Raw genomic sequence first — 15,649 nt, forward strand, 5'->3', positions numbered from 1 at the left:
TACCATAGGTCCGTCACCTTTCTTCAGCAATGATCAACTCATGACCAATCTTGTCTCATGCTGACACAGTGAAATTTTCAAAAAGATAAAAATATGACTCTACATACAATATTGTAAAGTAATTAGCCTCCAATTAAAATAAATAAAATAAAAAAGAATGTCACAGAAAATTTAAACCATATCACTTTCCAGAAATAACTTAAAAAAAAGATAAAAATATAACTCTAATAAATACAAAGCAAATATATCAAAAAGTCATTAACTCATTAAGGAGATAACCAACTGGAGTGTTGAGCTGGTTCAGAGGAGCAGAGACTAAGTATACATAGAACTGAAAGAATGTTGGAACAATATCACTAAAGATATAATGTTTGGTGGGACACAGATGGCTTGCTTTGTTACAGGACAATTTACCTGCTATTAGACAAGAATCAGTTACACTGTTATTAGTTTTCTACTGATTAAATGAATCCTTGTGTGTGTACTCAGTCACTCAGTCCTGTCCGACTCTTTGTGACCCCACAAACTTTAGCCCACCAGGCTCCACTAGGCTCCGCTGTCCATAGCACACTGGAATGGGTTGCCATTTCCTCCTCCAAAATGCTATCCTTACTAAGGTATAAAATAAATAGTAAAAGATAAGCTAGATAAAGGTATATACTTTTAGGCAATCAGACAATCCAGAGCGGGGCTTTTAAGATTATAATAATTACCAGCATGACATTAAAATGAAGTCTAATTATCAGTTATCCTTTTGCTCATTTTCAAGTTTTGGAGTTTTTTCTTAATAAAATACCCCCAACCTATCTGTAAAAATTTTAGATTACATCAAAGGAAATCCTAATGTTAGTATCATTCATCTATAAATATTTTTAGCATGTATCTAAAAAAGATGAACATTTAACAAAATTAGAGTACCATCAATATATCTAAAAATGTCTTCAGTAATTATAATATTATCAACAAATATCTAATCTGTGTTCAGATTTTTCTGTTTCATGATATTAAAAAATATTTATTTCAAGTAGGATCCAAAGAGATTTCAGACATTTCAATTGGCTGATATATTTCGAGTTCTTTAAAAGTAGGTTTTCCCTTCCTTTACTTCCTCTCATGCAATTTACATGTTGGATAAATGGAGTCATTTATTCTGTAGAATTTTCCAGTCTGGGATTTGCAGATCAGATCTTCTGTGACTTAAGCATTTTGTCTTCTCCCATATTTCCTGCAAACTGGTAGTTAGAACTAGAGGACTGTTCAGATTCAAGTGTCTACCTATCTGTCTATCATGTATCCTTCACACTTAGTGGTGTTACTTCCATCAAGAGGCATATCTGTCTGTTTGGGGTTATTTTGGTCATGTTAGGCATGTATGATGATTGCACAGATTCATTGCATGTGTGCTGAGTTGCTAAGTTGTGTCCAACTCTTTGTGACCCCATGGACTATAGTCCATTAGGAGTTGCAAATGATGGCATTCATATTAGATCATTTCTACTTCATTAATGAGTTGAAATGTTCCATAAACAGAAGCATCCATGGAGTGAGAATTTTTAAGTTATGATCTTAAAAATTTGTTCAATCTTTCCCATTTAATATCAATATCAATTATTCTCCTTGGTTATTTCTCCTTTATTCATGCTTTCTTTTCATTTTTCTTTAGACTATATACCTATGTCAATTAAAGGGCCCCTGGTAGCTCAGTCGGTGAAGAATCTCCCTGCAGTGCAGGAGACCCAGGTTTGATCCCTGGGTTGGGAAGATCCCCTGGAGAAGGGAGTGGTAACTCATTCCCGTATTCTTTCCTGGGAAACCCATGGACAGAGGAACCTGGCAGACTACAGTCCATGGGGTTGCAAAGAGCCAGACACGATTGAGTGATTAACACTTTCACTTATTAAACTCATTTTTTCCCTAGTGGTTGGGAAAGCATTGTCTTTCAGGGAAAAAACATTATTTGGAAAAAAAAAAATAAAAGAAAGAAGAAATTGTCCCTTTCCAGCTAAAAGAATTCCCTTTGTTTTCTTGGTAAAGATGGGCTTCTTGATACTGTTAGTATAGATTACTGACCTGTGCGAATTGCTAAGGCACTGACCTTGCCAACATGTGAACTAGTATTTAACACGTTCTGTATGAATTTTGTCATTGGAGTAGCATGAATTAAGTCATTTGGAAAGATCATATCCATTGAATGTTGGTTTCTCTTTTCTTGTCTAAAGATGTTGATCTTATGCTTTTCAGGAGAAACCTCATGGGTGGATGAAGATTGCAGCACAGCCCAGCAGCCTCAGTGCCCAGAAGGGTGAGACGGACATGGCCGTGTTTATCCTCCTTTAATAGATGCACATGGAAATGTAGTTAAGGCAGGATGAAATTTCCTCCACCATGTTTACATTTGAAAACAAAACAGTTAATAAAAGATTACATTTCTTGTAGCTCCCAACTCACAACGCACTTTGGTTTGCTTTATTGTTAACAAAGCAACTTGTATTAAGTTATTATCTTACAACAATGAAGTATTTGTAGTAACATCCCAAGGTCCTATAAAAATCAGAACTAGAATTTAGATCTAAATGAGGTTAGCCCAAACTCTTTTTCCATTGTCATCCTGGCCCTTCAGATTTATTCTCACTGAGGGAAAGGGAAGAGAATTGTCCATGGAAGGCCTCACTGTGAAAGGTGGACCTTGGAGAATGGATGAGGTAAACTCTGTCAGATGGGCACGGCTGATGAACATGGGAGGCATCACACCTCACCCCACCTTCCCAGGACTTGGTCCAGCCCTTGAAGTATGCCCCATGTCCCCTTGCAGTCAAGGTGGATTTCCCCTTTGCCTCTGGTATTCCTTTCTGCCCTTCATCTGCTTCACTCTTCCCGCCCAAGCAGTGGGAACATGATAGTGAGACAAAAAGAGAAAACACTATCAAGCTATAGAAAGAATTGATGGAGACATTTTTAGATAATATTACTTCATTTAAAAAAATGTGTGTGGATAATGTGTATATTTGTATATCATGTTACTTTGGTTTATACCAGATCCAGCTACCCTCTTCAGAAGTTTCTAGGTAGAAGAGTAAAGAATTTAGAATTAAAAATAAAAGACTTGAGTTGGGGTCCTTGCCTGTGACTAAACTCCAGGAGTTGGTGATGGACAGGGAGGCCTGGCATGCTGCAGTCCATGGGGTCACAAAGAGTCAGACACAACTGAGCAACTGAACTGAACTGAACACAAATTGCAATATGTCACTTAAATTCCTGGATGATTGTTTTCTACACACTGTAAACAGTCCAAATTTTCCATTCTTATTTTTTGAGATGTAGTTCTTGTTCACTGAAGTATTCATGCTTAAGTATAATTTTTAGAAAGTCAGAAACCTGTGTAATCCACAGATATAGAATATTTCCAATATATAGAATATTTCCATGTCCCCAGAAAGATGTCTCTGTTCTGATTTTCATCACCATCAGTTCAGTTCAGTTCAGTCGCTCAGTCATGTCTGACTCTTTACGACCCCATGGACTGCAGCACGCCAGGCTTCCTTGTCCATCATCAACTTCTGGAGCCTGTTCAAATTCATGTCCATCAAGTCAGTGATGCCATCCAACCATCTCACACTCTGTCGTCCCCTTCTCCTTCTGCCTTCAGTCTTTCCCAGCATCAGGGGCTTTTCCAATGAGTCAGCTCTTCACATCAGGTGGCCAAAGTATTGGAGTTTCAGCTTCAGCATCAGTCCTTCCAATGAATATTAAAGACTGATTTCCTTTACGATTGACTGTTTTGATTTCCTTACAATCCAAGGGACTCTCAGAGGTCTTCTCCAGCACTATAATTTTTGCTGATTGTATACAGCTTCTCTGTCTTTGGCTTCAAAGAATATAATCAATCTGACTTCGGTATTGACCATCTGGTGATGTCCATGTGTAGAGTCATCCCTGTGTTGTTGGAAGAGGGTGTTTTCTGTAATCAGTGCATTCTCTTGGCAAAAGTCTATTAGCCTTTGCCCTGCTTCATTTTGTACTCCAAGGTCAAACTTGCCTGTTACTCCAGGTATCTCTTGATTTCTACTTTTGCATTCCAGTCCCCTGAAATGAAAAGGATGTCTTTTTTGGGTGTTAGTTTTAGAAAGTCTTGTAAGTCTTCATAGAACCATTCAACTTCAGTTTCTTCAGCATTACTGGTCAGGGCATAGACTTGGATTACTGTGATATTGAATGATTTGCCTTGGAAACTAACAGAGATCATTCTGTTTTTTTTGAGATTGCATCCAAGTACTACATTTTGGACTCTTATGTTGATTATGAGGGCTACTCCATTTCTTCTAAGGGATTCTTGCCCACAGTAGTAGATATAATGGTCATCTGAGTTAAATTAGCCCATTCCAGTCCATTTTAGTTCACTGATTCCTAAAATGTCAATATTCACTCTTGCCATCTCCTGTTTGACCACTTTCAATTTACCTTTATTCATAGATCAGGTTCCTATGCAATATTGTTCTTTACAGCATCGGAAATCCACAGCTGGGTGTTGTTTTCACTTTAGCTCTGTCTCTTCATTCTTTCTGAAGTTATTTCTGCACTGTTCTCCAGTAGCATATTGGGCACCTACCAACCTGGGGAGTTCATCTTTCAGTGTCATATCTTTTCATATTGTTCATCACCATAGATTCATGTTTTAGAATTTTATGTAAATACACTCATACCATATATCCTTTTAAGTCTGTCTTTTGTTTTCTTTTACTGTTTGCTTAACCCAATGTTTCTGAGACTCATAAATGTTATTGTATGCATTGTTTATCTCACATGGGCTTTTGCACAGTGTGTTTTCTCTGAGTGAAACATTGGTCCCTTTCTTTTTTCATATCATTTCTGTTTGTTCTTTAGGGGTCAGTTCACATGTCATACCCTCTGGAGAGCCTGCTCTCACCTTACCAAGACTGAACCTATGTACTTGAATAGCATCCTGTACCTAAATCTAGTCCTTAATCACTTCTGTTTACTTCTTAATTTCATCCCCTAGATAAGGGCTTCTCTGGTGGCTCAGATGATAAAGAATCTGCTTGCAATCCAGGAGACTGGATTTGATCCCTGAGTTGAGAAGATCCCCTGGAGAAGAGAATGGCAACCCATGCCAGTATTCTTGCCTGGAGAAGCCAGACAGAGGAGCCTGGTGTGCTACAGTCCATGGGGTCTCAGAGTCAGACACAACTGAGTGACTAAACACACACACACAGTTAAAGGCTATAATTCCTTAATTCTCAGTATCTAGCACAGGTGATAAATTCCCTGGAGACTCAGATGGTAAAGCCTCTGCTTGCAATGCAGGAGACCAGGGTTCAATCCCTGGGTTGGAAAGATCCCCTGGAGAAGGAAATGGGAACCCACTCCAGTACTCTTGTCTGGAAAATCCCATGGATGGGGCAGCCTGGTGGGCTGTAGTCCATGGGGTTGCAAAAGAGTTGGACAGGACTGAGTGACTTAACTTTCACTTTCACTTTTTTAGCACAAGTGAAATGAAGTGAAAGTCGCTCAGTCGTGTCTGACTCTTTGCGACTCCATGGACTATACAGTCCTTGAATTCTCCAGTCTAGAACACTGGAGTGGGTAGCCTTTCCCTTCTCCAAGGGATCTTCTCACCCCAGGGATTGAACTCAGGTCTCCCACATGGCAGGTGGATACTTTACCAGCTGAGCTATCGGGGAAGCCCATCTAACGCAAAGCCCATCTCAGATATTTGTTAAATGGGTTACTCTTCAGTAAATGCATATTCTGGGAAACCAAATGGACATCGTCCAGACTCTCCTCACAATTTCCTTTATAATTTGCAAATAGATGGCTATGCTAATTTATTTTTTTAGCTCTACTCAAACATATTGAGAGAAACTGAAATTATTTTTGTTTTTAGCTGATAACAGCATTCAAAATTTTCTTTATGATAATACTGGGCATTTGTCAGAATTTTTAAAGACGTATTGTAACCAAATTCCTTGGAAACACATATTCTTATTCAAAAGTATAGATAAACTGCTTGAGCACAGAGTTGAAAATTTCTTTGCCATTCTTATTTGCATGCACTGTGTTTAGAATTCAAAACAAAGTTACTGTGTTCATAGCTGTTATTCATAATAGCCCTAAACTGGAAAGTATCCAAATGCCCATCAACAGGATGAGTCAGTTGTGGTTTATTCATTCACTGGACTTCTAGACAGCCATGAGAATGAATGATCTACAACCATAGGCAAAATTATGGATGGACCTCAAGCATAATGTTAAGTAAAAGCAGCTAGACACAGTGGAATACACACTGTATGATTCTGTTGCGTATAAATCTAAGTACGAAAATAGACACAGCTAATTTATGCTGTTAGAAGTCAAGACATTGATCATCTTAGTGAGGTGTGGTTTGCAGAAGTTTTTGACTAGATGAGAGCATGAGGGAAAGATTCTAAGTAGTATTCTGTTTTGTGATCTGGGTGATGGCTACACAGTGGCGTTCAGTATGGAAAAGAATTATGAAGCTATACATCTTTAATTGTGTGTGTATAAAATACAAATACAATTTTAGAAGTGAAAAAAATATTAGATGGAAAAAAAGATAGTCACTGGCTATAACCCAAAGTTAACTTTCATTATTGTAACTTACATACTCATCTAAAATAAGATTGTAATGCTTTGGAAGTTAATACTAATATCCTGAAAGTTCAAAAATGTAGAACTTCAGAACAATAAAACATAAGTTTCAGGGTTCAAGAATTCCATATTACAATAACAATAGTTGTATCCAAAAAGTGGTAGAATAATTATAACATATAATTTTGAGTGTGAGCATTGAACTCAGGAATCATTGCTTTTGGATCTTTAGCCAAAGCCAGAATTGTAAAAGGTCTACAATATAGAATTCCATTTCTGTTGATGTTTTGTTAGTGAAGAGAATAGATTTCAAGTCTTGCTGAGGCCAAAGCCCCTGATTTTTCTTCTCCACTCATTGCCTGTTCATTGTAAATGCTCAGGGCTAGACAAATTTCTTACATGGTATACTTGGGTGTCACAGATAGCCAGTGACAAGGAGCAAATGGAAATAAAGTTAGGCAAAACTGTTTAAACTCTAGAACTCAAAAGAAGGTAGATTCCCAAGTTGAAAGGCGCAGATAATTTATGTAACACCTTAAAAAAAAATATTGTACATTTTTATATGGATTAACAATGTACTGGAAACACTGATTGTAAAGGGAAATAATATTTAAAAAGAAAAAGGAAAACTTAGAACTATTTCTGACGTACTTTCTTAGCATTCTCAAATTTAGAGAATTGTAAGTAGTACAGAAAAGAGTCTTTTTGAAAAAATCAAAATACTGGTCTAAATTTTTGTTTTTTATTTTCAGGTTTGACCTGCCACCAGTTATTTTGTTTTCCATGGATGGATTTAGAGCTGAATATTTACAGACATGGAGTACTCTAGTACCTAACATCAATAAACTGAGTAAGCCTCCTACAATCAGATGTGTATGGATGACAGATTAACTAGTTAGTTAATCTCTAAATAGTGCAGCTTTCTTTTTAACCTTTAATGTTAGTGATTTGTCTCAGCCCAGGTCCTCTCAAGAGTTTTGATGACTTCACTTATGATATCTATTTTACACTTGTTGGCTCCTCCTTCTTTTTTTGCAGCATACTCACCCTTTTGTTTATTTTGGTTTGTTTTGTAATTGAATATAACTTTTGCTCTATGAAAATCTGTTCCTAGATAATGTATCAAAAATGGTGCCTGTCATATCTAGGTTCTGGGCTTTAGCAAGGTGAATATGACCAGTAAGGATAGGAATCTGAAGGAACCTGAGGAGACCAGACAGACCAGCATATACCAAGACTCCCATAGGTGAAGGGGCTTCCCTGGTGGCTCAGTGGTAAAGAATCTGCCTGCCAATGCAAGAGATGCGAGTTTGAACCCTGGTTTGGGAAGATCCCCTGGAGAAGGCAATGGCATTCCACTCCAGTATTCTTGTTTGGGAAATCCCATAGGCAGAGGAACTTGGTGGACTACAGTCATGGGGTCACAAAGAGTTGGACACAGCAACCAAACAACAACAACCATAGGTGAAAAGTCCAGTATTTCTGTCCAGTTCTGGAATCAAGATGCCTGGAACCTGGCTCCACCTCTTACTAGCAAGCTTACTTCCCCTATTGGTGCCCCAGTCTCTACATCTGTAAAATGTTCACTTCCCACCTAATAGAAATACCACTAGATTATATACATAGTGTACCTTGGATGGTTTTAAGTTATTACTATAATTGTCATTTTTATTGCCATCTTTATCATGATGTTGTACTTCTGTGTTAGGGCACAATTTTATAAAGTTAATAATAAAGAGGAATGGAGTAATAAACTATATATGGGAAAAAAATCTGAAAGAGAATAGATACATGTGCAACTGAGTCACTTTGCTGTACACTTGAAACTAACACAACATTGTAAATAAACTATACTCCATTATAAAATAAAAATTAAAAAAAAAAGAGGAATAGAACAGCCAAGGACATAAAGCTAAGAAATATCAGAGGGTTGGCTCCAGGGCCCACACTGTTCAGTGCTCTGCAATTCTTCTCTTACTTCCTCCTTTTGTTAGGCCCTCTTTTACCTCCATGGTCCTCAAATTTTATGACAGTTTTATTTTCCTCCAAATTATTTTTTTTTAAAGCTGTTTGACTCTAAGCTGATCACCTTTTCTGGACCTTAAATTCATCATTTGTAAAATGAGAGGATTCAATTCAGTTGCTCAGTCATGTCTGACTCTTTTCAACCCCAGGGACTGCAGCATGCCAGGCTTCCCTGTCCATCACCAACTCCCAGAGCAGTATGAAAATTTTACAGTATGAAAATGAGAGAATTAGACATAATTATTTCTACTGCTAATTCCAGCACTAACATTCCTTGACTGTAGAAAGATAAATTACTTCCCCCTGCAACACAAAGGGCTTTGTCTCTTCAGCGTCCTCCTCACTCTTTGAGGCAGATCTTAAGGTAACAGATTAAGAGGTTGGGTCTCTGACAGAACTGGCTCCAAATTCAGGATTTGTCACTTGCTGCTGAGTCACTGTGTCCTGGAAAGTAATTAACAACACTCAGTTTCTATTTCCTTATCTGCATTTCCTCTAGTAGTCTAGATAGCAAAACCTGGGTCCCAAAGGGAATTTATCTAACCAGGCTGAACCAAACCCCTTTAGAAGTGGAATTATTTGATTTGTTCATCCCACAGAAAGTTGGAAAGGACACCAGTGAAATATTGGGCCATTGAGAGTCTTCCCTTTTGAAGATTTAAACTATTTTGTAATAGTTTAATAGTCTCTTTAATGTGTGAAGACATCACCAAGGCAAAATGGGCTCTTCATTTCTAGGAGGCCCAATTAAGAGTAGATGTGGTAAAAGAGGATTAGGACCTCCAGAGAATGGTGGGCTTGAGATGAGGTATGTGACAGAAGGCATCACTTTAAGGAAGTCTAGGACTTCATCTCCAGTGTCCCATCAAACTGCCTGGAGACTGAGCATGGTCTAATACCACAGTGCCATGAGCTATACCAGTGACTACCAAAGGGTCATGGACTCTAGTGAGAACATTTTCTTGTCTCAGTGTGGATGAGAACAGACAAAAGAAGGTCCAGGATCAGCAAACTATCAAGTGAGATAGAAGTAATTTGTCTTGAACTGGAAGTCAGATTTCTTGGAAAGTTAGATGTGAAACGGGTTATGAGAAGACTAGTAGTAACCATGCTTGTGTCTCAGGGATAAATCTCACTTGACTTTGGTGTATGATCCTTATAATGTGCTGTTGAATTTGTCTTACTAGTATTTTGTTGAATTTTTTTGCTCTAAATTCATGAAGGTATTGGCCTGTAATTTTCTTTTTCTTTAGTATCCTTATTTGGCTTTGGCATCAGGGTAATGTTAATCTCATAAAATGAATCTTAGCGTATTCTCTCCTCGTTGTTTGTTTTTTGGCAAAGTTTGAGAACTGGCATTAATCCTTCTTTAAAGGGCTTCCTTGATAGCTCAGCTGGTAAATAATCTGCCTGTGATGCAGGAGACCCCGGTTTTATTCCTGTGTCAGGAAGATCCCCCAAAGAAAGGATAGGCTACCCACTCTAGTATTCTTGGGCTTCCCTGGTGGCTCAGTTGGTAAAGAACCCACCCGCAATGTGGGAGACCTGGGTTTGATCCCTGGGTTGGGAAGATCCCCTGGAAAGGCTACCCTCTCTAGTATTTTGGCCTGGAGAATTCCATGGATTGTATAGCCCACGGGGTGGCAAAGAGTCGGATATGACTGAACAAATTTCACTTTCACTTTTCACTTTCCTTCTTTAAATATTGGCATTAATCCATCTTTAAAGGGCTTTCCGGATAGTTTAGTTGGTAAAGAATCTGCCTGAAATACAGGAGGCCCCAGTTCGATTCCTGGGTCAGGAAGATCCTCTGGAGAAAGGATAGGCTTCTTTAAATATTAGGTAAAATTAACTTGTGAAGCCATCTTGGGCTTTTCTGTTAGGAAGTTTTCCATTACTTGTTATTGGTCGGTTCAGATTTTCTATTTCTTCATAATTCAGACTAGAGAAGCATTGGAAGTGTTAGTCACTCAGTCGTGTCAACTCTTTGTGACCCCATCATCTGTGTAGCCCACCAGGCTCCTCTGTCCATGGAATTTTCCAGGCAAGCATACTGGAATGGGTTACCGTTTCCTTCTCCAGGGGATCTTCCCGACCCAGGGATTGAACCCCAGGGCTCCTGTATTGTGGGGAGACTCTTTACATTTGTTCATAATAGTCTCTTATAATCCTTTTTATTTCTGTAGTGTTGGCTTCTGACTTTACTGGAGTCTTCTCTTTTTCCTAATGTAGCTAAAGTTTTGTCAATTTTATCTTTTCAAAAAACCTACTTTAATTTTGTTGATTTTTAAAATTGCTTTTCTCTTCTCTGTTTCACTTATTTCTGCTATAAGCATTATTGTTTTTTTCTTTTTCGCTGACTTTGGAGTTTGCTTGTTCTTTTTCTAGTTCCTTAAGGTATAAAATGAGGTTGTTTGTTCAAAATTTCTTCTTTTTTCAATGTAGCTGTTTACTGCCATGGACTCCTTTCCTTGAAGTGCTTTTGCTGCATCTGTACATTCTTCAGCTATTTTATCTCCTCATCAATTCAGTCTTCTATTCCTTCTTATAGTTTATAGTTACTATGGGTATATATTTATTCCATATATGTTTTCAAATTTTTGGTTTACTTTCTTTTTAAAAAGATGTTTTTTAAGGAACAAAATATGCAAATAATAAACTTTAAAAAATGATATTGAAAGTTACAACAGATTCTTTCCTGATCTTCCTACTTTTTCTCTACAGAAGCAACTATTCTTATTAATTTATTGTGCGTCCTTCCAAAATTATCCTGTTCAGTCATAATTTAAATGATTAAGATCAGGAAGAAATGATGGTAGGTCTTGCTTATGATGAGCTGTTCTCTAATAGCTCTTGTTCAAAGGCAGGTGGTCAAAAATGGTAGCTTGAATCTGTAGATAGTCCACAGATCTGTAGATGTCCTGTTTAAGACTAGAAAAGTGTCATGTTTTTATATCACTGGTAACTTAGGTTGCTTTTTATCTTATGCTCTGTGCCTTTAGACACATTTAAGAATTTGAACACATTATACATGTTTCAGGGAAATAAAAGCAGAAACCTTTTATCTCTCTTTATTGTATGATTGTCTTCTGCACTTAAATTCTTCTAATTATGTCAGTAGATTAGATCTCATTTTATTTTTCTTATCATATGATTTCATAACATATTAAATATATCTTTGTCTATTTGAGGACAAGGTTTATTTGTTGGTGATATTGACTAAAAAAGAAAAATGGTTATTTTAATCTTTGATTATACATTATGACCTAGAGCAAGCTTCAGGTTCAAGTACATCAGAACCACTTGGGGCACTTGCTAGAAATGTAGTGTGTTTTTTTTTTTTTTTTAAGCTCCTTTCCCTCCACCTTTCAACCCTCACCATTCCCACCAGAGTCCTATTTAGTAGACTTAATATTGGATCCAAGAAGATTCTGCAGGAGGAAATTCTTGGATCATATTGGAAATACTGGTTTCCTGGCTGGGAAGGAGACCAACTCCAAGCCTATTTGAGAAAAACTTTATTATTTGCAGATGCAAAGTTTGTTGCTTTCTGGACAACAATCATTTGCACCTTTTGTTTTAACCTAAATAGAATCTCTCATGGTGAAGTTCTCTTTTAGAATTAGAGGTGATAGAATTTTGGTACAGAAAATGTCTCATACGTCACTCTTGCAGAGGAAATAGTAATGTGCCTTAGTGGTTCTGACTTTCTTGAGCAAGGTTATTGCACAGATGAAAACAACGAAATAACTGAAAGCAAAATTAATGCCATGCTTTGCGGAAAACAGAGCACAGGAAACTTCACTGATCAAATGGAAACTGTACTGAAAATAATAAGGTGGAAAGTTAATTTTGTAAACATTACTACATGGCATGGGCTTGTGCATTCACACAAGTCAAATTCCTTTTCAGTTATCTAGACAGTTGTATTGGCTTTTGTTATATTGGGAAGCAAATATTATATAGAAAATTTTACTTTAATGAGCCAGGTCAGAAAGAGAGGAACAGCAAACGCAAATACAACTGGCACGGTGTTAAAAGTTTAGGGTCTTTTAAGCTCAGGTGTCAGCAATCTGGGTCTGTGGGCCAAATCTGACCCACTCTGCTTATTTCCGTATGGTCTGCTGATGCTAAGAATTGTTTTCATTCTTAAATGGTTGGGAAAAAAAAAAGAATGCCTTGTGCCACACAAAAGAAATTACATGAAATTTCTTTGTCTTGATGTCTACAAATACAGTTTTGTTATAACAGAGCCATGCCATTTGCTCAAAGCCTATTTATTTATTATCTGGCTCTTCACAGAAAAATTTTCCTGATCCTTGACTTAGCACTCTCCTCTCCTGAAAACTGTCATTCCTTGAGAGGAATTTTAAGCATCAGCATTTTAACCTCTTTCTATCTGCAATTCACCCCCTAGTTAGTTTTCTATTTCTCTGGGAAACTTTCATGTTCATATTTTTAGTTATTCAAACAACTTCTGAGGAAGAAACAACGTCTTAATTTCTCACTATCCTTTGTTGCAGAAACATGTGGAGTTCATTCACAATACCTGAGACCTGCCTATCCGACCAAAACCTTCCCAAATCATTATACCATTGTCACAGTAAGTGCTTCATCAAGTGGCAAGACTGACAGACCCCCGAAGGGACTGACCACACCAGACATGCTGAGGCAGGAGCTGGCCAAGCCACAGATTCAGGATCATGTGTGGTAGCGATCACAGCTTAATTCAGGCTGGGAAGGAATGTCTGAGTATGAGGCCAATCCAGGGCTATGAGAAGTTATCTATGAATGAGTGTCCCAGTGCTCAGCTCATTTATCTCTGTGACAGGCCAGGATAGCCTCTGGAACATGGGAAATACCCTCTACTCTGATCTTTTGATTAGCCCCCATTTATCTGAAGGTCTGTGGGAATGGTAGGCTATGTATGAAGACAGCCACTTTGATGTGGAGAATCTCTTTCCTATCTAGTTTTAAAAATTATATTTAATTTGGTGAAGTCTCTTGTTTCATAGTTGAATTCAAACTGGCTATATCTCTTTAAATAAAGCAAATAAAGCAATGAATTCTCCTCAGTGTACGAGAAGACGTACGTGAAAGAACTCAAAGGAAGATTAAGTTTTTTAATATTTATAGATTCAGGGCACATCTTAAGGAGTCCTATGCCTCAACCTTTCTTGCCAAAGAATATTATATTTTTACTACTTTGCATTTAGTCTTTTATTACTGTGTGTTAGTTGCTCAATCGTGCGTGACTCTTTGCAACCCCATGGACTGTAGACCCCCTGGCTCCTCTGTCCATGGGATTTCCCAAGCAAGAATACTGGAGTGGGTTGCCATTCCCTTCTCCAGAGGATCTTCTTGACCCAGGGATCAAACCCAGGTCTCACGACTGAGCAACTGAGCGCACGCACCGTGTGCACACACACACACACACACACACACATAAGTCTACATACATAATATATAATACATATATGTGTGTGTGCTCATACATATATACGTATGTTGTTGTTTAGTCGCTAAGTCATGTCCAACTCTTTTGCAACACCATGGACTGCAGCCTGCCAGGCTCCTCTATCCGTGGAATTTTCCAGGCAAGAATACTAGAGTGGGTTGCCATTTTCTACTCCAGGGGATCTTCCTCACTCAAGATTGAACCCACATCTCTTATATCTTTTGCATTGGCAGGTGGAATTTTTTTTTACCACTAGCACCACCATATGTCTATATAAATAAGGGATTATGCATAAGTGCTATTAATATTCTATATATGTGCATGTATCCATATTCATATACATAGTAATGTTCTGAAATAATGACCCTAAAAGTCTATCTAAATGTAGTTATAATTGCCTATGGTATCATAGACATTCAGTGAAAATGTGTGGAATGATTGAATGAGTCTTTGTGACCAGACTAAATGAATGACTGGATTGATGGATGAATGACAGGGAGAAGCACAGAGACTTGACAGGCTTCCTTCTAGAGTGCTGATAACACATTTTAACCCATTGGCCAACATCTGATACTTAATAGCTTCTATGTAACAAGTATCTTGCTCTTATTGCCAGTAAACCAGTGTCTAATCATTATTGTAATATAGAATCTATAATTAGCAGTTATTAATACCATAAGAGTAAAATTAAAACCATCAACACAAATCATCTTCCTAACATCATTCATTTGCAGCTATAGACCATGGTGGAACTGGTGTATATGTAATAGTAATATATGTATTTGGTATTTGGGTTCAGATCTAGGGGTTTTATATTGAAAGGTATATGACTTCTTTTCCAATAAGAGTTACAGGTCTTATGCTATTTCAATTTAAATGCATGTTTTGTTAATGTATTATCTTAAATCTTTTTTTCTGAAATTATCATTTTAGGGGTTATATCCAGAATCACATGGCATCATTGACAATAATATGTATGATATAAACCTCAACAAGAATTTTTCACTTTCTTCAAAGGAGAAAGATAACCCAGCTTGGTGGCAGGGGCAACCAGTATGTGTCATTCTCCATTTCCCCACATGACAATGGATCACTCTTCTCTCTCCACTCTGAGTTTTATGTTGTCTTTTTAATTTCTCAGGGCTAAGGGTGGGAAGGTGTTTCAGCACTATTTATAATTATGATTTGAATCTTTTCAATGTATATAATTGTTCACCTAAGTTGCCTTGAGACTTGGATGTTGAATTATAAATATTTCAACCTGGAAGTTACTCAGAAAGCTTATCTGTTAACTTTTTAACTCATTATATTTTATAAATCTTTAAAAAGGAGAGAAGAACTGTACAATTTTACCAATTTGAAAAATGATCTTTCTTATTGCCTTCCTATGTTTTTTGATTTTTGAAGTGGATACCTAGATAATAACTTTTTAAAACTGCTGCAAGGACAAATTCAAAACAATTTAAACACCTTTTAATAATTAAATACATTTTTCAATGGTTTAATATTGTTCAGTTTCTCATAAATAGTGCCATTTCT

The 15,649-nt window shown here is 37.3% G+C and overlaps 1 protein-coding gene across 1 annotated transcript in view; it reads left to right on the top strand.

Annotated features, from left to right (window-relative positions):
- The window catches only part of ENPP3 (ectonucleotide pyrophosphatase/phosphodiesterase 3), an 88,289-nt gene that overhangs the window by 24,316 nt on the left and 48,324 nt on the right, over positions 1 to 15,649 (top strand). Inside the window, exons 5-8 of the mRNA XM_061428000.1 lie at positions 2,242 to 2,302; positions 7,380 to 7,477; positions 13,176 to 13,255; positions 15,044 to 15,163. Of these exons, the coding sequence (XP_061283984.1) occupies positions 2,242 to 2,302; positions 7,380 to 7,477; positions 13,176 to 13,255; positions 15,044 to 15,163 (359 nt within the window). The remainder of the gene's footprint in view (positions 1 to 2,241; positions 2,303 to 7,379; positions 7,478 to 13,175; positions 13,256 to 15,043; positions 15,164 to 15,649) is intronic.

This window comes from Bos javanicus, chromosome 9 (assembly GCF_032452875.1).
Source record: "Bos javanicus breed banteng chromosome 9, ARS-OSU_banteng_1.0, whole genome shotgun sequence".
Lineage (NCBI taxonomy): Eukaryota > Metazoa > Chordata > Mammalia > Artiodactyla > Bovidae > Bos > Bos javanicus.